Genomic DNA, 22,611 nt, shown 5'->3' with positions numbered 1-22,611 from the left:
CAGCACATAAGAAGTGAGGGGCAGACACAGTACTCAAACCCAGTTCCGTGTTTTCCCCTCAACTCCAGCTTCTCACTTGTCAATGAGACAAAGCTATTTCAACCTTCATTTTCTTCTCTGATTATTCTTGCCAGAGCCAGAGAGTATCCCTAGAGGAGGAAGAAATGTACAGAAAGCAACTACTGGTCTCTTTATGGGGCTCCCATGGAGTGCTAGCTTCTTTGCTCACAAGGGTATTCACCCCACCCCTGAACTCAGCTAACCTATCCTGGCCTTACAGTAAGCATCCTGTGGGGCTGTGAACTTTTCAAGCCAAGTCCTAGGTGTAGGTGTGGAGTGACAGGTTCCTCAGTCCCCTGGGTCATATGAGGGACGAGCCAGCCATGCCTGGAAGACCTACTGGAAGCCTGCAGCTCGGGCCTCATTTCTCTTCCCACCTTTACCACCACCCGGCCAAGTGACCTTGGGAAAGATGCTCAGCCTTTGTGGGCCCTGGCTTTTCCAACTGTGCTGCAGGAAAGGGTTCAGCTCTCTCCTTGGGAGGGGTCTGGTTGAGGATGATGGTGTGTTCCTGAGGCACAGTTCACAGTGGGAAGCTCAAGAATGGGGTGAGGTACAGGGATGGGCTGAGGTGCAGGGATATAGAGATTTCTTGAGGCTCTGCAGAAGCATAGCGCTCATCACTCTGCTTCCCAGCTACCACCACTAGCTAATGAGGAGCAGCATATGTTGCTGATTCCGGCGCCTGCACTCACTCCTTGGCTATCCAAGATCCCAGAGCAAACTGGCTTCCTATTAGGCATTTATACTTATTAATAGCAGCAAATTGCAGCCTTCCACAACATCTGCTACTGTTCACTGCAGAATGCTTCCTGAACCATTTGTATTAGTATTTTGTGACCAGTACTCAGAGACAGCATGACTTATCCACCTATCTGAAAATGAATCCTCTGAACCCTGATGGGGGGCGGGGAGGGCTTTGTCCAAGGTCACCAATGCATCCAGAATAGACTGAAGCTCAGCCCTCAACCTCCCAAGCCTCATGCTCTGGAGTTATTTTGCTACTCTAAGTATCAATGACCTTGACCCCAGAACTCCTACCTACAGGCAGGAGGACACAATATTGGCAATATTCGTATATTCAAGAATACTTCCTGATGCATTGGCTCCATGGTCCAGGCATAATCAGAAGAACTCAAAAAGCTCTAAGCAAACTAATTCCCAAGGAAGTCAGTCCGATAAGACAAGAACATCTGGAGAGCTAGGTTCTCATTCCAGAGCGTTTTTTGGTACTTTTCACTTGGGTGGACTCTCTTAAGATCTACTCATCTATAGGCATAGACTTAAGAGAGCATTGCAGGCCTGGAAGGACATGAGAGGATCCACTGAGTCATACTGGAGCTGTAAAAAGTCTCTGAACATGCACCTGATACCACCAACCTCACTGTGGCACTGATGCCCAGGATAGAAAGAAGCTAGCACATCAAAACCTATCTCTCCTCCATCTAACTCCTTCCCTACTATCTCTCAAAGACTTTTTTGTGCCCTTTTGTAATTATCTCCCCGCACCTATGTCTCAGCCATCTATTGCCACAACAGTATATATTATTACTCGGCTAACACAGAACTCAGTAGCACATGGTAGACATTTATTCTCATACTCACAGCTTTGTAGAGCAAGGCCATGTCTGATGTCTCACTGAGTAGTTCTGCTTCAAGCTGGCTTGACATCTGGCTATGGGTGGGGCTCAGTTCTTGCTCTGCACAGGTTCTTTGAGGCCCAAGAGGAAGAGGAAGTAGAGACCTTGGAAACTCTTCTTGTAGAGATGCCATATGCACAGGAAGACAAAGTCAAACCCATGAGCAAATCTCAAGCATGTACTGGCCCTGTGCTCCCTACCATCTTATTGGTCAAGTCAAGTCTTGAAGCCATGCCCAGTGTCAAGGGTAGAAAAAAGTATATTCTGCTTCCTTGTTCTCCATGAGGCAACAGCAAGGGTGGTCCTAAAAGACTGACTTAGATGAACTGAGATGCAAAGTATAGTCCATGACTGCCTGGACCAGTGTCCTGACAGCTGCCTCTCTCAAGCAGCTGGGTTAGAAAGACCCCCTATGCCTACCACCACCACCGCTGAGAAGAGAAGTGAGTTTAAAGATTCCACATACCTGGATGGATTCAACCATAGGTGATAGTCCTGGCCATGAGGGGTTTCCTGAGACTCCATGAATTCCTTGCATGGCCTCAAGTCAGAAGAAACAAACCTAGAAATGTAGCCAGAGGCCACCAAAGGAACAAAATGCCTGAGGAGAGACTGTGGAAGCTCCTGAGACCATGCCACAGAGATGCATATGCATTACTGGGTTAATTTGCTCCTAGAAGGGGACCAGCTTTCTTCAGCTACACTTCCCTTGGTTGAGAACAGGAGACAGGAGGACAGCATGAAGGATGGCACTGAGTGCCACATCTGTGCAGTTTGACAGCTCCCCGGGAACCTCTTCTTCGAGTTTCTTAATGGGTCTTCTTGCTTCTTTTTTTTTCCTTTTTCCTTTCTTTCTTTCTTTTTTTCTTTCTTTTTTGACAATTTTGAAGGAAATTGGGTACTTAGGAAGCCTTTTGGACATTTAAATTAACTCCAGCCATCAGGCTCAGTGTAGCCACTGTGGCATTAGCATCCAATTATAAGAGTAGAGATGGAGTAATAACTCACATTTCGACTAGGATGTCAAATGCTTAAACAAATGAGAGATGCTCACAGTGACTGTGCGCAGTCCAGAAGGAGTGTTTCTGTATGAAATCTGCAGAGCAGCAGGCACCCTTTGGGATAAGAGCTGCAACAGGCAGAGTAGGGCCCCGACTGCCAGAGAAAAGTATCTTGTAAAGTACAGGGAAAACAGTCAGGGGCTGGTCAGCAGGGAGCCAGACCTCATGAGACCACACTGATTCCTCCAGCCACTAGAGGATGCTCAGCTTCTGATAACCTCTAGGAATGGAAGACCAGGGCCAGGTGTTGAAAGCTGGGATGGGTCCTTTACTCTATTCTATCACTCACCCCCTTCCTAGCCTAGGCTACTGTTTTATAAATTGATAGTCTCTGATCATGAGACCAGTGAGGTAAGGAGGATGACAGTGATGATGATGATGATGATGATGATGATGATGATTCTATTGACAAAGTAGAGATGGGGCAAAGCTTAGTCAACAAAAGGGCTTGGCTTGCAAACATAAGATTTTTGAGTCAAGTGCTAGAACCCATATAAGACATCTGGCACAGTGGACCCTTAGGTTTGGCTACTAGCCAGCTTAGACTTCTTGGTGAGCTCCAGGCCAGTGAGAGACTCAGTAAAAAAAAAAAAGTTGAGGCACCTGAGAATTGACAGTCAAGTTTGCCCTCTAGTACACGTGCACATGCATACACACAAATATTACATATACACCTATACATGCACACACACAAAGTAATATAGTCTAAGACCAAGCCAAAGTATACTATATTATTTAAGGAAGCTAAGCTTAGCGGGAAAAGAACAAAGATAATCAGTGTGGTTCCCAGGAAAGCAGTCCAAGGAGGGGAAGTATGGGGAAGGGAGGACAGAGCCCACAGGCCATGGGAAGAAGGGTAATTATCTGAGGTCAGGGTTGGGCAGCAAAGATACCTCAGAGGTTAAGAACATATTCTGTTCTGCAGAAAACACAGGTTCAGGTTCCCAAACCCTCCTTAGGTAGCCCATAACTGCTGAACTCTAGTTCTGGGGTACGCAGTGCCCTCTTCTGGCCGCAGAGAGCACCTGCTTACACGTGGTGCACATAAATTCATACATTTACGTATGAATTTATGCCTTATAAACATAAACTCAAAAATAAAAGAAACAAATCTTTACAGTCAGGGGCTATTCACCGGCATGTGAACCATTTGGATTCTGAGCCTCTTGGAGGGTGTGGAGGAAAGGAAAGTTCTGGATAGATAGGCTGTGACATTATCTTTTCAAATCAGGAAACAAATGATAGTGCATGGTGGGAGGCTTATCTCCAAACCTTTGTCTAAGGGAGATTAAACTTAGGAGCTGAAAAATGCGTGTCTATTTACTAAGGTATCTCAGAATATCTCATGAGCATGAATGCATTAGCCTGCTTGCCCCGACAGTTGGAGCTGAGCAGGTGTTCTCAGGCCAACTCTGGCTTGCTGAAGATGAGCCCTTTGCCAAGGCCCACTCAGAAGGCCATTTCTACAACATTTTAATAATGACTGCAAAACAGATATACCATGAAATGTGCTGTTTTAACTGTTTCTGGGTGTCTATGGACATTAGAGCATACGTAAATGGTGTAGCCATTTCTAGAACATTTCATCTCTCTAAACTGAAACTCTGTACCCATTCAGTAGCAGCTCATTCCTCCCTCCTTATGTCCAGTGCCTGTCAGTCACCATTCTAATTACTCACTATGACACTCTATGCAGTCATTGCCCTTTTTATGTCTTACCCATTTGATTTAACATATTGTCCTTAAAGCTGATCTAGAATTTCTTCCCTTTTGCCTCTCTCCTTCCCTCCCTTCCTTTTTAGCTTCTTGAGATAAGATCTCTCTTTGTAGCCCAGGCTGGCCTCAAGCTTAGTGTAGTCCATGCTGGGCTTGAACTTTTCCCTCTCCTGCCTCAGCTTCCAGAGTTCTGGGATCCTAGGCATGTGCCGTCACTCCGCCTTCCTTTCCTTTGAAGGCTGAATATCATTTCAGCCTAAGGACACACCACATTTTGTCCATCCGTTCTCCTGTTGATGGACACTGGGTCACTTCCATTTTAACTATTGTGAATAATCCTGCTAGGAATATGAACGTGCAGATGTGTCTTGGAGGCCCGGTTTCACTTCTTTTGACTGTGTACCCAGTAGTCAAGTCACCGTGTTACATGGCACATCTCCGTGTTTTTGAGGAATTGCTCACTGCCTGGAAAGTTTCTATACAAAGGCGGAGCAGTGCCCAGCAGTGGTGGCTACACACACTTTAATCCCAGCACTTGGGAGGCAGGGGCAGGCCGATGTTTGTGAGTTCGAGTCCAGTCTGGTCCACTGAGTGAGTTCCAGGACAGCCAGAGCTACACACAGAGAAACCCTGTCTCGAAAAACAAACAGAAAAACTAAAAACCCAGAAACTGTGGTAGTAGCACAAAGGTAGAGCAGTGGGCCAAGACAGCTCTACAGATCCCACCTCCCTCTTGTTCCAGGAGCCACATTCTTCCCCTGCTCTAGTGTGGGGGTGGTCCTGAGAAGGGATGGGGCTCGCTCTCTGGAAGCACTAAGGGCTCCACTGTAGCCACATCAATCAACAACCCCTCCTGGAGTCCAGTGGCCAGGGGAGGGACCTCAATCTTCTGTGGTCTCAGCCACCATCTATCATTATGATGGCTCAGGTCACACTGTCGTCCAATTGTTCTCCCAACAGAAGTCAGCCCCCCGACACACAAACACTTCTCTTTTTTCACCTCTTCCTGTGGTCTGAATTCCCTCACTTGGTTAATTAGCATGCTTGGCACTGTAGCTTAAGACTTTCATCAGCGTGGGGTGCTTTTAATTAATCGTGTGGCTCTGCATCTGGAGTGGTTTGTGTTCCAGGGTCAGGAGAGGAACTGAGGTGGGGGATGGAGAGGCAGCTTTGTTTGGTGTCCAGCGTAGGTAGAGAATCCAGATACTGGGGTGGAGAGAGGAATCATGGGGGCAAGTGGCTGAGAAACCATCTGGCTACCTTTGGAACATACTAGCAAGGTGTGAATCAGAGCCCAGGACTTTAGGGTATATAATTTGCAACCGAGATAAATGGCTGTACTAATTTCAGTTTGCCAAAGTGATTCTAAAGTGTCTGGAAAACTTCTGGCGCACTCTAGAATTGTCCACAGGAAAGCAATGTTGTGGCTAGAGAAGATGAAGCCACAGAGGCAGTACTGGGCAATGCTGGAGAGCAGGTGGCCCGAGAGTGGGACTTCTGAGAGTCCCTGGTCCCTGGTTCTGCAAAAGGGAGAGAGATGACATCAACACCTCAAAAAAAGACAACTGTTTTCTTTGGTTTATTGGAATTCCCTTGTGACCTGTTAATTTTAGCATCCATGCTTTAAGAGACTGGGGAACATTTAGATCAACCTCACAAGCAAATAGTAAAAAATGACATGATGCCTAGTGGGAATGAGCTGCAAGAAAGGCAAAAATCTCTGTTGTTGGCCTTTCAAAGAGAAAGTTCCAGATTCCCAGATAATGTCTTCAGGGTGTGTTCTCTTGGAAGTCTCTAGTATCATGTTTACACATATCCATGAAAGCCAAACGAGAAGGACGGAATGACTTGGGTGAGGTTTTTGTCTGGACACGGAGCTGGAATGTCAGCTTCAAAAGGAATCTAGAATGAGCCCTATGGTTGCTTATTTTATAGATGATTGAAAAGAGACCTGGAGAGAACTGTTCAAGTTCATCTGGAGAACCAAGAGCAAAGCAGTAGCTAAGATCTAGCTCTCAGACTGTTGGGGACTTGTGTCCTGTAGCTGAACTCAAAGAACGGTGTAGAGCTGACTCAGAAGCTAGGAAAGGGTCTGAATCTATCCGGGAAGCTCGGGGAACTTCAGAGCCCCATCTGAAGAGTGAAATGGTGAATGGCTTAGGAGCTGATGTCACCTTTAAAGAGGAAATGACAGGATGGATGAAGGGACTAAGGATCTTCCAGATCTATTAACTCCCAGTGTAGCTCCCCAGAGCAAGGGAAGGCTCAGGGCATGTCTCTGTGACTCGGGAGATGGGTCAGTGCCATGAGCAACAGGGAATGCAATGCTCACAGCAAAGCCTGTATTAATCTTAACCATCCCTGTGGAGGGCTGGACCCTGGACCCCATATGAATCAGTCTCCTGGTCATATGCTTCAGGAATAGAAACATGGGGTTTATCTCAAAGTTTAAGGACAGGAAAAACTAGTCTCAGAGACAACAGGGTCTCATTGCCAATGATGGCCAAGGGTGCTTTGAACCTCCCTCTGTAGGCTCTGACATCTTTTCCAACCAAAGGGGAAAAAAAATGACAGCTGTTTAAAATCAAGAGAGGAAGGATTTTATAATTATGGCCTACTGACATTATTAAACACCAGTTGCAAGTTATTTTTAGAATGCAAAGGTTTCTCAGGTATCCATCTCAACCAAGGGATGGCTCTTTATTCAAAGTGGCATACCCCAGAACTCCAGAGGACAGGAATACCCTGGAATCCCAGGGCATACTTCAGAACCCTGAGGCAGGCCCTGGAGCCCGGGGACACACCCTGCAGCCCCAGGTAAACACCAGAAACAGAGCTAACATCCCAGGAACCCAGGACACACCCCAGCATCTTAGGGTATACTCCAGAAAGGTAAGGCACACCCTAGAGCCCAGGGTTCACCCTGGAATTCCAGGGCATATTCCATGCAAGACAGATTATTGAACATGTTGATAGGAGAAACTGGGGAGAATGTTAATTAAGTTTAGACCAAGAAAATGCTTTTGATTGAACAAGCCATGATATTTTTCCTTTAAGCCCATGCAAAATATGGAGTGCCAGACAGGCAGCTGGAACCCATGAAAACATGATTATGTACTTATGGTTCCCAACTTTCACCATCTATAGCCCTTTTTATTATTTTTCCCCCTCAGGGAGTCACATTTTGAAAGATTCTGTCTACTAAACAAACTGCATTTATTAAGTCATAATGTATTTCCTACTTTAATATGGGACACACATGAGTATGCATAAACACATAAAATAGCAAACAATCCACTTTCCATTAGGCTTTTGGAAATATTGAAAATGGCTTGTGATTCTCATTCCTACTCCTGAATTCCTAGGAGTCAGGGTCCTCCGGGTTGAGCACTATTATGTATGCGTTTACATGACTAGAAGGTATTTGCTTAAAGAGGGGGAGAAAAATTAAAGTGGCACCAGGAATAAGCTAAATTCCTAGCTGCCTGTAGAGCCATCAGGCTAATTGATTTTAAAAAGAAACTGATCATCAAATTTAATTATAAAGACATTGAGGTCCTATGGGGAGTCACCTGGGCAATGGTAGAACTTAAGACGAAATTCTAGGGGCCAGAGAGATGGTTCAGTGGGTACTAGTGTTTGTCAACAAGCTTGATAACATGAGTTCTATCCCTAGAATCCACAGTCCCTGAAAGTTATTCTCTGACCTCCGCATGTGTGTACAACAAACGCATGTATGTGTGTGCATGTGCATACAGACACACACATAAAAAAGTAAGTGTGAAAAACACAGAAAATTCCAAATACAAAGCAAAGACATTGAAACAAGCCATGAAGGCCAAGGGCAAATCTGTGAGAATGAGAGGAGGCCGCTACAGAAAGACAGATGAAGGAAAGGAGGAAATGAAGTCAAGGGAGCCCATAGTGGGACTTGGAATTAATTATTAATTAATTCCAAAGGAGTGTGGAGACTAATTGAGCAGGCTCTGGTGCCAGTTTCCCTGTGCAGGAGTTACATGTAGTCCCTGCCAAGTGGACATAAGTGTACAGCACAGATGCTTTATGGAACAGCAGGGGAAACACAGCCCCTGCGCTCACTCATGAGCAGAGATGGTTCAGCCGGGTCGGTGTGCACAGTTTACCATGTCGGTTCTGATGATGACCATAGCTAGTTGTCCTGGCTAACTAAAAGACTAGACAAGAAGCCCTCCATTGAGAAAAAAATAGATATATAAAATATCCCAAATGAAAAAAATATATATTTTAAAAAAACTTTTTATAAAGAGGAAACTGGCAAAATAGGAAATAAAGACCAAGGCTATAAAAAGAAAATTAAAATTCTATTTGATCATGAGTGTCATCTTTAAATACCTACTATGTAGCAGGTACTTGGGCATCATGTAAGGCGACATCAAGGCTGCCTTAGAGAACAAAGAAAATTCAAACGATATTTGAGAGTGTGCAGGAAATGGAGGCATTTGGGCTAAGTGAAAATGTCATGTGGAACATTTTATGTTAACAAGCTGCTGTTGGAAGCGAATGTAAAGTCTCTGGGCTGGAGAGGAAGCCTCAAATCATGGAACGGGTGTGGGTAGGGGGAAATAGCAAGGCTGATCTTTGAAAGAAATGCAGTGAAATCAGTTTTTGGAGCAAGTTGGTCAACAGTATGAAGCAGGAGGAGGCAGGAAGCAGCCACAGGGTAGACCAGTCACCTTGTTAAACAGCCAGGAGGAAGAAGAGGGAAGGGTGCTGGGTAGGGGGTTAAGTGCTCTCTGGAAAAATAAAAGTGCTAACCTAAGGGAAAGGAGTGAGGGGAAGCAAAACAAGATGGAGCAAGAATGAGCATTTCGTTTATTACTTTGATAGGAAACAAATATGTAATGGATTGGGTATTTGCAGAAATATTTGGGGGTGAGGGTAATAGGAAAATTTAAGTGTGTGGTGTGAGTCTCTTTTATGATATTTTATATGAACTCAATGTGTTCTGTATTCCCAGACACATCTTAGAACCTAGTAAGCTGTTATATCCCCAGGATACTACGCAGCCACCGACTCGATTATGGCTTCCCAAAGTTTCTTTGTGGCTGGAGCCCTAAGCACCTCCACGCTCCTCCGGTGTCTCGGGTGATATGGTGATATTTAGGACGGCAATTTTAGCTGTGAACCACAGGTGCTCTGCCGGCTCTTGACTGCTTCTTCGTCTTCATTGTGCTGTTCTAGCTTACCAGAGTTCCTGTGGAGTCCTGTGGGCAGTATCGGAGCTGTGGCGAGTGTCTTGGCTCAGGGGACCCCCATTGTGGCTGGTGTGTGCTCCACAACACGTGAGTACCATTGGCTGCTCCCTCCCGCCTCCTCCAGTGGCTCTCACCCTCCTCTCTGTCCTTCCTCTCTCTCTCCTTCTGCACTCTTCTCTTCCTCACCCTCCCTCCCTTCCCTGCACCTCCTGCAAGCTTTATCACTCTGCCGTTCTTTCTGGGTTCACTTTAGCTTGTCCAGGTCCCCTAAGACATGTATGGCAATGACACCTGGAGAGTCACAGGGAGGCAGACCCTCGGACTTGTCTGACTTCAATTTGCTGACTTTTCAGGAGATTCCCCCTCCCCCCAGCCCTGCCCCCAATGACAGGGGATTTTTTTTTTTCCGCAAAATTCAACCAGACCACTAAATTGTGTGCTAGGTATATATGTGATGTCCATCTTGTAACTCAGCATCCATTCAATATACCCTGTGCTATGACCACAGAACTTCCTGTTACTTTTATGTGTGACATACATGAGGACCCTTCCTTGGCTGTCACACACCTATAAGCTGGCTACTAATAAACTCGAGCCTAAAGTCAGGAGGGAAGAAAGGCCAGGCCAACTGCCAGCACATAACCATGTGCTGCTGCTGCTTTTTTTTCCTTCCATTTATTCTCTAGAAGAGGGGAGAAGGCAATCAGAATCATCTGGAAACCACTAGTAGCTTGATGAATGAACTGAAAATGCAGACTAGCCAGGAAATAGGAGAGAGCTGAAGATCATTCTTAAATTCTAATTAATTTTTATCTGCCATGTATCAGTGTTTTGCCTGCATGTATGTCTGTGTACTATGTGTATGTTTGGTGCCCAGAGAGGCCAGAGAAGTGTTCTGATCCCTCAGAACTAGAGTTACAGACGTCTGCTAGCTGCCATGTCAGTGCTGAAAATTAACCGGAGCCCTCTAGAAGAGCAGCTACCCACTGAGCCATCTCTCCAATCCCAAGATCTTTATTCTCTCCTCCTGGAATAGCTACCATAGTTAGACCCCATCCAGTGGGATTTGACCCTTCTATAGCCATCACTGATTCCTGTGGCTGCCCAAAACCTGATCTTCTCTGAGCTATCCACAAGCCCCACGAGATAGGATTTTAGTCTTCTCATTAACAGCCTAAAGTACTTGGGACCAATAACATTTGTTGTAATTTTCAGTAATTTTGGACTATAAGAAATTGGAGGTGGGATCTTATCTCTCTCCTCTTCCAAAGGCAGGAAACACTCTCTTAGATTCTGACAGTTAAAAACACCCTCCTAATTTCTCACACAGCCTCTCCAATAGAAGAGCCAACTTCCTTTTTTTCTGGGTGTTGGACATAATGAGGCCTTGAGTTCCTTCAGGGAAGGCCTGAAATCTGTTAGGCATGTTATAGCAAAAAGACATTGAGAACCACTGAGCTGTACTGAAATACACACGACTCCAGGCAGATGGGAAACTGTGCTGACACGGACATCAAGGTCGTCCGGTAATAGTGCAGTGGCCCCAGGATTGGCCCCCACAAAGGACGGTGGAGAGATGCATTTGGAAGGCAGACCAGCTTGTGTCAAGTCAGAAGAGGTCCCCGATGCTACCTGGTAAGGCAAAAGGAGATAAATTTCTTTGTCCAGCATAGTGAGACCTCCCAGAAAAGGAATGAATGCATTCTCAACCTAATGCCTTCCTTGGGAACTTTGAAGCTACCTAACTGACTGGTTGGGCGTGCCTTAGTTATCACAGCATGGTACAAGTGTTACTTCAGGGCAGTCATTAAAGCTGGCCCCTTCCTGAAATCCTTCAGGACCAAAACACAGGTCTCTGTGTCCCTGTTAGTTTGTGCCATGATGCTATCCTAGCCCCATAGGACACTGATCGCAGTGAGCATTCAGGACACTGGGGCTTAAAGAAGGTTCCAGAAGGGCCAGAGTGCCTCACCACCCAGCTCCACAGCTAGGTTAAGCAGGTCTGAGAAGAGAAAATACCATTCACTGCTTCTTATATGTCTTCAGTCTCCCCTTGTATGGTGCCATCCCTGACTCCTATGGCAGAAAACCAAGATAAACTAAAGCCAGAGGATAGTCAGGGTCATGCATAAAGCAGGTCATCACATAGGAAAGCCAGCAGCTCCAGTCTCAGCATGCCATAAAGGACACAGTCATGGACGTGACTGTGGTGTCTGACCCAGAATCAAATCCAAATCTCCCCAGCATCCCCAGGCCTCCTCTATGGCCTGGAAAGAGGATGCACAGTTTGCCTACTTCACTGGGTTATAGCAGAACTGATGAGGCTAACCATTTGGGTCAGATGCTTGGCAAGCAGAACACTGGCACATCAGGTAGGGTAGTCAACGATCTCATAGGCTACAGCAAGGGCTGAGAGCTCTGAAGGGTCCTTCCTCTTAGGCTTTGGTTGACTCCTGTGATTTTCTAGATGGCCCTTGAATGGTGTGCCTGAGTCCCTGAGGGTGTCACAGCTTCAAGCTGCCTTTGCTTAACTGGCAGATGTTCGTGCTGTTTCTGCTCACCTCCTTCAGCCTGGCATCACATCTCACTCTAGTTTGCACTTCAGATGTCAACCCTTACTAAACACAGGCTCTCGGAGAACAGGGGCTGTACAAGGGTTGCCTCATCTGCCACCCAGCACTGAGCTGCTGCTTCTGGGACCTCTCTTTACCCAAGGAGTTACAGTGGGAGTAGGAGCTACTATGTGGCTATGACAGGAGAGCTTGTAATGATTACTGAAATCAATGTGGTCTAGTTCTCCTGTCTCGTACACTTGTGAGGCTGTGAGTACCACTGATTCACATTATATGTAGTAGTGGTATTCTTTTCTGGAGCAGGGAGGTGTTTGAGACAGGGTTTCTCTGTATAGCTTTGGAGCCTGTCCTGGAACTCACTCTGTAGACCAGGCTGGCCTCAAACTCATAGAGATCTGCTTAACCCTGCTTCCCGAGTGCTAGGATTAAAGGTATGCACCACCACTGCCTGTTGTAGTGGTATTTCTATAAAGATCTGTGAACACTGAATTAGCAAATACCAAACCACTGCCCCTAAGAAAAATAGAGGGTCAGGTTACTGAGAACCTCTGGTCACAACCTTTTCATCAATGGGTTGGTGCATAACCTCATTTGTTAGACATCTGTATTAAGACGTCTTCCTCAGTCAATACCGCCAATTCATTGACATTCAACTCATGGCCAACAGAACTGTAACTTCATACCTGGATGAAGATTCTCATGATTCTCCTGCCTCCATGTCTTCTGCATATCCTACAGCATGTGCCTCTACAACACACACACACACAGACACACACACACACACACACACACACACACACACACACACACACACCTTCTCTGTGTTACATCATGGCCTTGGTGTGTATAGGAATACAGGGCAGTACATCTTTATAAGTCTTAAGTCAACAAAGGAGAGAACTTGAAAAGTGTGGCATTAAATAGGCCTCAAAAGACTCATTTACTGAAACAAGAAGGCAGAATGTCACCTCTTCCTACCCTAGTGGCGTACATGTGACTTGAGTCACTCCTCACTCCACATACGACCTTGAGTGACATCAAAAGTGCCATGAAAACAAGCTTGGAGACCACTAAAAAAATGTTAGCAATTCGCTGAATTTGAAGTATGGAATCCACAAATATTGAGGGTTGACCATAAAACTGTGTGGAAGAAACTTGGCATCTACATTTGCAAGGAGGGAGAACCATGGCTTGTCATGGTGCTAACTTGAGGATGAGATGGGGTAATAAAGGCTGCTGTATGAGTCCAAAAATCCCTGCACCATCAGCGTGCTGCTCTCTATAATGTTAAGCTTTCGGTGAAGTGAATGCATGATGAGGGCAGACAGAAACTGACATTGGATCTGTGTCCAGGGTATCTGGAAACTTCCTTGGTAAGACACAGCTCGTGAATCCCCACAGGCCCAGACTGTCTGATTACTGAAACACTCGGCAGGTCCTTCTCCTGCCCTCAAGATACAATTTTAGACTTGTATAGACTAAAATGCACAGATCCAACGTGTTCCATCTAAAGAACTTTAACATATGCAAACCTAGGTAGCCCAGGCAGACAGCGCTGCCTCCCTCTAGAAGGTCCTCTCCTCCTAGTCCGTGCTACCTGTAGGTCTTGGTTCAGGTCAGGCACGGAAGTTGCTCCTCCTGCCCTGTCCTTTTCAGTGGGAACAACGTGAACATGCATGTTTGGGAGAGGCAACAAAAAGGACGTGGGCAAAGCAGAAGAAAGGAGAGGGCTGGGTGTGAAGAGTAAAGTGTCGGTGTGGGAACCAGTCTCTAGATGCTGGTCCTGAGAGGCTCTGCTAGCAAGGGAGCAACGAACCAGCATGGGAGCTTCAGTGTTTCCTAAAGCATTGTATACACAGACACACAAGTTCGTACTCCTACATGCATATCTGTGGACATACACACACACACACACACACACACACACACACACACACACACACATACACATACACACACACACACACTCAGGAGCTCTAAGACCAGTCCTGCACTTTCTATGCTGGACACAGGGATACAAAATGATCAGGTTATATTGTCTCTGTCGTGAATCTTCTCGGGGACCAGGCCTTTGGTCCTGAATCAGCACATTTGTCAGGCTTCCATGCTGGCAAGACCCTGTGCTAAGTGGCTCTGGCCCTTGCCGAGTGCCCCAGCAAGCTTGACCTTCATGAAGTCCATGACAAAGAACAAAACAGGACCCTCTGAGTGTGTGGCTCCGTCTGTTTTCATGGTCATTTTTGAGGAATAAGGTGGTGTGTGTGTGTGTGTGTGTGTGTGTGTGTGTGTGTGTGTGTTAGACAGAGACTGACATAAAAAGAGCAAGAGGGTGGGAGAAAGCCATAGAAAAAAACAGAGGAATGAGAAGTCTGAGGACAGAGCCTCTGCAAACAGGTGGCCATGTCATTGAAAGAGCTTTTGTACCAGTGAGGTCACAGGAGGGCTGTGAGCTGAATATGCTGAAGAGATGACCCAGTCATTTAAATCCTTTCTGCTGTTCCTCCCTCTGCCCTAGTGAACGTGACAAAGTGCATACCTGCCAGCCCAGGGGGACAGAGAAGTTCCCCCCCCCACCTGCCCTCTTCTGCAGCCCCCGGCCCTGCCTACAGGCCCGTCTTCCTAACGGCCAGGGCAGCAATCACAAAGCTGCCTGTTTATTCAACCTGCAGTTTTCAGCCTGCATCCCCAGGGCTGTCCTCTGTGTCTGAGCCCACCTGTTCTGATTTGGGCAAACAGGAATAAAACTCCTTCAAGCCCAGTCTGCCTTCGCCCCATCACAGCTGTCTCCTGTCCTGGGCCTGGAACACACCCTCCAGGCTTGGCAGGTCCCCAGCCCCCTCCCAGCTTCCCCTGCCTTGGCACCATTCCCAGGCAAAGAAGCCTATCTTAGTCTAGGTGGTAACAGGATCCCACTGTCAGTGGCAGACCCAGCTCATTGATTGGCCCAAGCGCCGCCCTTCTTAGGAAGAGTCATGAGCATCACTCCTGGGAAGATCATGTAAACAGGACTGTACAGGGTGCAGACTTCCACAGCATCTCTGCCTCCAGGTCCTGCAGGCTTCCTCTGCTAGGAGAAGCCCCACCACACCCCAAGCACGTGGCACAAGGGTTCAGTTCTTCCTGTAGGGCAGTGGTTTTCAGCCTGTGAGTGGCTCACAACTCCTTTCACAGGGGTTGCCCAGGACCATCAGAAAACATAGGTATTTACATTATGATTCATAACAGTAGCAAAGTTACAGTTATGAAGTGGCGATGAAAATAATGTCATGGTTGGGGGTCACCACAACATGAGGAACTGTATTAAAGGGCTGCAGCATTAGGAAGGTTGAGAACCCCTGCTGCAGAGTCTTGGCCACACAAGAGGGAGGGAGTAGAAAGGACAGAGCCTGCTACCCATGTGGAAGGAGAGCAAAATCTAAGATGTTATCTGTGGACAGACCAGTCCAGATTCCATTTCCTGTGGTCTGAATGTTGGTGAGAGGAGCCAGCTCACAGCCACGCTGTGAAAGCTGGAGGCTGGGATGTGCAGGAAACCCCTGCTGTGGCCTGGAACACAGGAGATGTACCTCTCAGATACAGCTGTGATGACTGACCTTGTCACTGGGGGCTGGGGTTGGACCCCAGGGCCTCCTTCCTGGAACCCTTCTCTCCCTTCCTTCCCCAGGACTCGAGAGAGTGCTGGGCCATCCATTATTGGAAAGCCCTCCTTCCTTCCTTAGGGCAACTTCACCACCGACCATGTATTTAGGCTGCCATGCCCACAGGCTACCAGGAAAGTATAGAGTACTTTGTTCCCTAAGCAACATCCTTGGTCATCCTCTTAACAGACAGTTTGACTCTAAGGTGTGAGTCATTCAGTCATTCCTTGCTCCATGTAAGCATATCCTAGAGCAGTGGTTCTCAACCTTCCTAATGCTGCAACCCTTTAATATAGTTCCTCACGTTGTGGTGACCCCCTCAACCATAAAATTAGTTTCATTGCTACTTCATAACTATAATTTTGCAACTGTTATGAATCATAATGTAAATATCTGATGTGCAGGATATCTGATATGCAACCTCTGTGAAAGGGTCATTCGCCCTCCATAAGGGGTCACAACCCACATGTTGAGAACCAATGTCCTAGAGCCTTGTTTTATTTCTTAATTTTTAACCTACTTCCTTAACACTAACCTAGGTCTCTTCTAGGACTGTTAGCTCAAGGCTTGCAGACTCATAGGGAGTTGTAGGGTCTGCTTCTGCCGGCATATTCGTTTGCCTGACTCCTTACCAAAGGTTGGCAGTCTCTAGGCCAGAGGAAAGTCTCAAACTCAATCCTAATATATTCAATCCCTTTCCCATTGGGTCACTAGCTACAGACTGACTTAACTTGCTTTCCTTTCTTAACCCTGACTCCTTCCTAGCCCCCAGGGGGCTGTGTGAGTGTGTGTGTGTGTGTGTGTGTGTGTGTGTGTGTGTGTGTGTGTATGCACATGCCCATTCACAAATATTACAGATGCTTTGTAATGAAAGGATGGCAAGTAAAAATGCCACCTTCTCATATAAATTACAGAGGGTCTGAGGAAATGGCTTAGTTTTTTTATAGTTCTTGCCATACAAGCTTGAGGGCTTGACATTAGCTCCCTGGCACTCACATGAAAAGCCAGGTGTGATGACATGTTCCTGTAATCCCAGCACTGGGGAGGTAAGGACAGGGGGGATCCCTGGAGCTCACTGGCCAGCCAACCTAACTTAATTAGTAAGTTCCCCATTCAGTGAGAGTCCTTGTCTCAAAAAATAAGGGAGTTAGCAATCAAGGGAGACAACCTTGCCTTCATGTTTATATGGGCATGCACATATACATACAACCACCCACATACATACACAAACATGCATACACAAGCATATAGCACACTTGTAGCTTTATGGTTAACTCATCAGTCTAATATCTTGGCTCTCTGGGGACATTCCAAAGAGCTGGGCTGCTTCTAAGGCTTTAATTTACACACACACATACACACACACACACACACACACACACACACACACAGAGACAGAGACAGAGACCGAGACCGAGAGACAGACAGACAGAGACAGAGACAGACAGACAGAGACAGAGACAGAGACAGAAAGAACCACACTGATGCCTGCATAAAGAAGAGCATCCAAGATTGCACAAAGCACAGTGTTTCCAGCCTGCTGTACCTTATGACACTAATGGACATGAAGATGCCAGGATGTTGGATAAAGTGGATAATGAAGCTGATCAGAATCTGTTGTAGCCACTATTGCACAGTGGCTTGAGTAAAAGGTGCTGTCTCCTTCAGTACAGACTGTTAGAAATAGAAGAGATCAGTGAGGCTATGTCTTTGCCTTCTCCTGCTCTTCTTCCTATCCTCCTCTCCTCTTCTGTCAACTCCAGCCCACTGCCTATCTGTTCTTTCATGATGGACCTGTTACTTTGTGCCTGTGACAACATGGTATGTCACAGTGGGGACATGTGATGGAGAAGCTTCTTCACCTCAGGGAAGCTGGAAAGCAAAGAGAGAAAGAAGAAGGGTTCTGGTCCCGTGTACTCCTCAAGGCCGTTCCTCCAGTGACGTAGCTTCATTCTAGTAGGTTCTGTCACCTAGCTGTTCGATCACTAGGCCAGGAAACGAGGTTTAACATAGGGGCCCGTAGAAGACATTGAAGATCCAAGCTGTAGCTGGGGTCATCTGGAAGCCCCCTGCCTTATTCCTCCTCCTCCTCCTCCTCCTCCTCCTCCTCCTCCTCCTCCTCCTCCTCCCTCTCTTCTGTTTCATTATGATCTAAGCATAGAGCTTCTAAATGATCCAGTTCAAGCATAGGCCAATGCCATCAGAGAGTGCTGAGGATGGGAGATTTCTGATTTCTGGGCCCAGTGGGCCCACAACAGAGGGTCTGGGGAGACAGCCTAGCTATGATCCCTCTGGCTGGGAGGCTTACCTGAGCCGCCCCATCAGAGAGCCTGGTTTCCATGCTGAAATCTGTTTGCTTGGCCAGCAGCACTGGGAGTTAATATTTCTCTGTGTGTGTTTAGGAATTAATTTCTACTAAACTTAATCACCCCCTCTCCCCTACCCTCTCCCTCACCCCCTTCCTTCTCCATTCCTTTCCCTTCTAATTTTCCACTTGGCTGGGAATTCTCCAGCAGTGAAAGTTCAGGCTTAGGGGAGGGCGGAGGTAACTGCTTCATTAGAGAGGATAATCTCATTGGAACCACTGGCTTGAATAATAACCCCTTGCAGGGGCCCGGGGCCTTTCTCTCTGGAGCTCACAGAACCTCTGATCTAGGGCTGTACGGGCCCAGTGCACAGGAAGTGGGGTGAGAAAGGGAAGAAAGACAGCTCAGTAAAGAAGACCTTCACTCACGGGCTGAGGCAGGTGGGTCCCCTTAGAGCCTGCTGGTCACCTGCGTTTCTGTATTTGGGGCAGAGGCCACTATGGGGATGACAGGGACAAACGCCTGAAAACTCATGAATTTTGTGAGTCGACATAAGCACCCATTCCCCGACCTAGGAAATGGATGAAATGGATGAAGCGGGACCCTGATGCCTCCACTGCCTGGTGGAGAGCTCTGCTTTCCCAAGTACTGGAGCCCTTGGTAGGAAGCAATTTGGGAGCTCTTCTAGGACCAGAAGTGAACCCCGTTTATATTCTCTAACTTTGGCATGAGTCACTAGAAAACCACAGCCTTAAAAGGTTAAAGACTATTCTCTTGATGGACCCCATAAGATACTAGAAGTCGTGGCCCTTCCCTGCCATCATCCCATCCCATTTAAGGTCAATTGTCTGTGTTTTTGGACATTCGCAGCCTCCACACTCCTGAACCATGCAGGATGCTAGAAATGTCAAAACACCCCTGATTCTGACCTTAAACTTAACTTTCCACTGAGACAGAGCTCAGTTCTCGACACACTTTTGATAGCTATTAAGGAAACGAAGCTATAACCACCAGTAGCATGCTGTCGCTCTCCTGCCCTTCCTGGTGCTGAGCCTCCCTCCGCCTTTAGCCCTTCTCCCTTTGATGTGCCAATGAACTGGTCTACAGCAGCTGCAGTTTAGGGCCATGGACTGAGGAAGTTAGGGAAGTGATGGGGTAACACTGGCTGACACTTGCTGACACCTCTCTCCAAGCTATGCACAATTCTAACTGCTTAGCACACACTATCTCGTGGAATCTTCAGGAAACCCCAGCTGTGTGATACCATTTTGTTCCCATTTTAGAGAAGAAAAGACTGACGCACCAAGAGGTTAAGCATTTGGCCTTGATGCTCAAAGCTGTAAACTACACATGGCTTCTTGTAGTCTGTATTTTCTAGGACTGTGGTGAGATGCAGCCCTAGGAATCTGGGTAACAGCAAACAGTGCAAGTCAGATGGGTCCCCACCTCTGCCTCCTCCCCCAACCTGGGAGAGAGATAGAGCTCCTCTGTTCTATTTAGTAACTTCCGGTGCTGTTTGGCCTGGAAGCAGCTTCACCCCCTCCCCCCCCCCACCCTCAACACACACACTTCATAATTTAATCAAAGACACTCTTTTCAGACCTACTGATTGCTCTTGGAAACAGGAACTTCAAAGTTGGGGAGTCAGTGAATAATTGAAGCTGTACCAGTTCTCTGGGTCTACTGTTAATGGGCGTAATAACACTATTAATAGCGATGTCAGCTCAGACACTCTGGAAAAGTCCATAACATTAGCCTAATGGCTGACGGTAATGGAGTCCTTGCCGAGGAGCTGGCCTGGTAAATTAACTCCCAAGACTTCGAGGCAGACACTCTGGTTGCCAGTGGTTTGCTCGGGCCGCCAGAGAATGCCGTGGGGACCCCCAGACTCACTCCTGACCTCATCCTTCTGGCTTGGGGTCCCTTGAATTCATCCCAGGGAGTTCAGGTTTGTCCAACAACTATGGATGATAGTATAGTCGGGTGCTTTCTTCTGAGGTGCTTTCTTCCTCCTTCCTAGGAGGAATGGTGGAGAGGTGATATCTAGAGCCTTAAGGATGTAAGAGAAACATTAAGACTACAAGGCACATGGGTTTAGTCTGCAACGGGGCCTGTGCCCTTCTTAATCTGGAAGCTCAGCACAGTTGTAAAGAGCAGAGTTTCTAAGTTTGCCTGGGCTGGATGTAGACTTGGATTAGCTGTGACCTGGATGAAGAAGTGACCCACTCATCCTCTTCTGTGCTTTCTCGACCTCTAAGATGACTTGGCCACAGGAAACTTAAGTATCATAAAATGCAAAGCCTTATCACAGTGTTGTAAGCACATACTAACTAGTGGTCACAGTTGCATTATGTAGAGTTGGGTTGACTTCTGTGTCACCCATCTGACTTCCTGCAAGGCCCTCCTTCTGCCTCAGTCTCCCTTTTCCTCCCTCTCCCGTCCAGGGCAGCATTGGCTGTCACCTTCAGTGTTTTTCCCCTTAGTTAGCAAGCCTCTCCTCTCCTCCTCTGCACTCAGAGGCCATCCCTCCAACTGTGGTGTCTTCTTTCACTCTGACTAGGACAGACCACAGCTTTCTTCCAGGACTAAGAGTTGGCCCACAAGCCACCCAGGATACCCTGGCATCTCCCCTCCCTTCCTTTCTTGCCCCACCCCCCACCTCTCTGCCTTTCCAGAAGAAAGTTCTCCTCCCATGTCCCCTCCTCATGTTGCTTCCTATCCCTTGCCACTGTTTCCTTCTGTCGCTTTGCCCAGGCCTCTCTCAACAGCTCCTGATGTCATCAGGAATGATTTCCCTGCAGTCTCAGCTCATCTCAGCTTGTCCCTCTAGAGCAGCTCTCTCACCTGCACTACACAATAAAATCCATATTCCTGAGTGTCCAAGTTCTGGCCACTGGGAACAGCTCTTCAGTTTGTAAGGTTTATCTGCCTTGGGCTCAGTACTGTTCCCATGATACCTTCATGCAGTGAACTTGGAGATGCGCACAATTGGGCACAGACCCTGTTTTGACGTGCATTGTTCTCAAGCCCTAATCAGTGATGACTGTTAAGAGTCAAGGCCACACTGGATGCGGTGCACCCGGGACACAGCACACTTTTGTACAACCCAGGGCATTAAACAGTGATAGAAACACTTACGTAGCAGTTCCCCAGTGCCACAGAACTGGAGTTCTGATGCTATTAGTTACTATCCTCTGTTCTTTTGATCCTCTCTGCTCTCTCCCCTCTCTCTCTCTCTCTCTCTCTCTCTCTCTCTCTCTCTCTCTCACTCACTCTTGCTCTCTCGCTCTCTCGCTCTCGCTCTCTCGCTCTCTTCTCCCTGCATTTATCTCCATTGCTAGAATGTATTCAGAGAATTACAGAAGAAATTGAACACTGTTTCATCTCTTGAGAAGCTCCCACTCAGTAGGAGAGGGTTACTTTTAGCCCAATAATCATCATAAAACAAGAAGTTCTAGACTGTGAGAAACTCCAGGATGCTATGGAGGAAATAAGGAGGAATTTCATATCTGCCTGGGGTTGAGGCAGGAGGATTGCAGGTACAAAAGAGCTAAACTAGTTTGTCTGTAGATCTAGATGGAACTGGACAGGAATTGGACAGACATGGAAACCCAGACAGAACTGGGTGTACAAAAGCAATACAATATGTATCATGTGCTATACACGTCGTATATGGGGAGAAGTGAGGTTTGCATAAAAAAGGGGGGTGGAGGGTGTCAGAGGCTGTGGATGAACAGAAAGTAGACTGGACAAGACTGTGTGACTCCTCATGTGCCCCTGAAGGTGAGGGGAATTGCTGCCTTTTCCAAAGCTGAGCATAATAGAAGCTTGAAGAAGAAGGGAAGTGAGCACTTTAGGTTCAGACAGGCCCAAGAGCTTCTGGGTATGGCAGTCCCTTTTTGGGCCATTGATGATCCTTGTGTGTCCTTCCTAGGTGCACCCGGAAGGAACGGTGTGAGCGCTCCAGGGAACCCCGAAGGTTTGCCTCAGAGATGAAGCAGTGTGTCCGGCTGACAGTCCATCCCAACAACATCTCTGTCTCTCAGTACAATGTGCTGGTAAGGGAGGGGAGGTCAGAATCCAGGGAAGAACTCTGCCCCAACAGAAAGCACCAAGGCCTCTTGCGAGCAGCTCTAGATCAGGGTCAGAGATGTTAGTGAAGAAGTGTCTACTGGGAACCCAAGAAAGGTGGCATGGGCAAAAGTATTGAAGAAAAGGTTCCACTTCCACAAGGAAGTGACCATATCAAAGGTGATCAAGGAATACAAATTAAGGCTACACTGAAATTCCATCTCACTCCAGTCAGTGTGGCAGTTGTTAAGAAAACAAATAAAAACAAAATGCTGATAGCAATTTAAACTAGTCTAGGCACTATGGAAATCA

General features: G+C 47.0%; 1 protein-coding gene across 1 annotated transcript in view; it reads left to right on the top strand.

The window, feature by feature from the left end:
- Plxna4 (plexin A4) overlaps window positions 1–22,611 on the top strand; it is a 450,775-nt gene that overhangs the window by 341,482 nt on the left and 86,682 nt on the right. Inside the window, exons 5-6 of the mRNA XM_059257015.1 lie at window positions 9,698–9,798; window positions 22,163–22,286. Coding sequence (XP_059112998.1) covers window positions 9,698–9,798; window positions 22,163–22,286 — 225 coding nt within the window. The remainder of the gene's footprint in view (window positions 1–9,697; window positions 9,799–22,162; window positions 22,287–22,611) is intronic.

The sequence above is a fragment of the Peromyscus eremicus genome, chromosome 3 (assembly GCF_949786415.1).
Source record: "Peromyscus eremicus chromosome 3, PerEre_H2_v1, whole genome shotgun sequence".
Taxonomy (NCBI): Eukaryota; Metazoa; Chordata; class Mammalia; order Rodentia; family Cricetidae; genus Peromyscus; species Peromyscus eremicus.
Note: the sequence above shows the minus strand (reverse complement) of the source record. Positions and strands in the feature narration are given on the sequence as shown.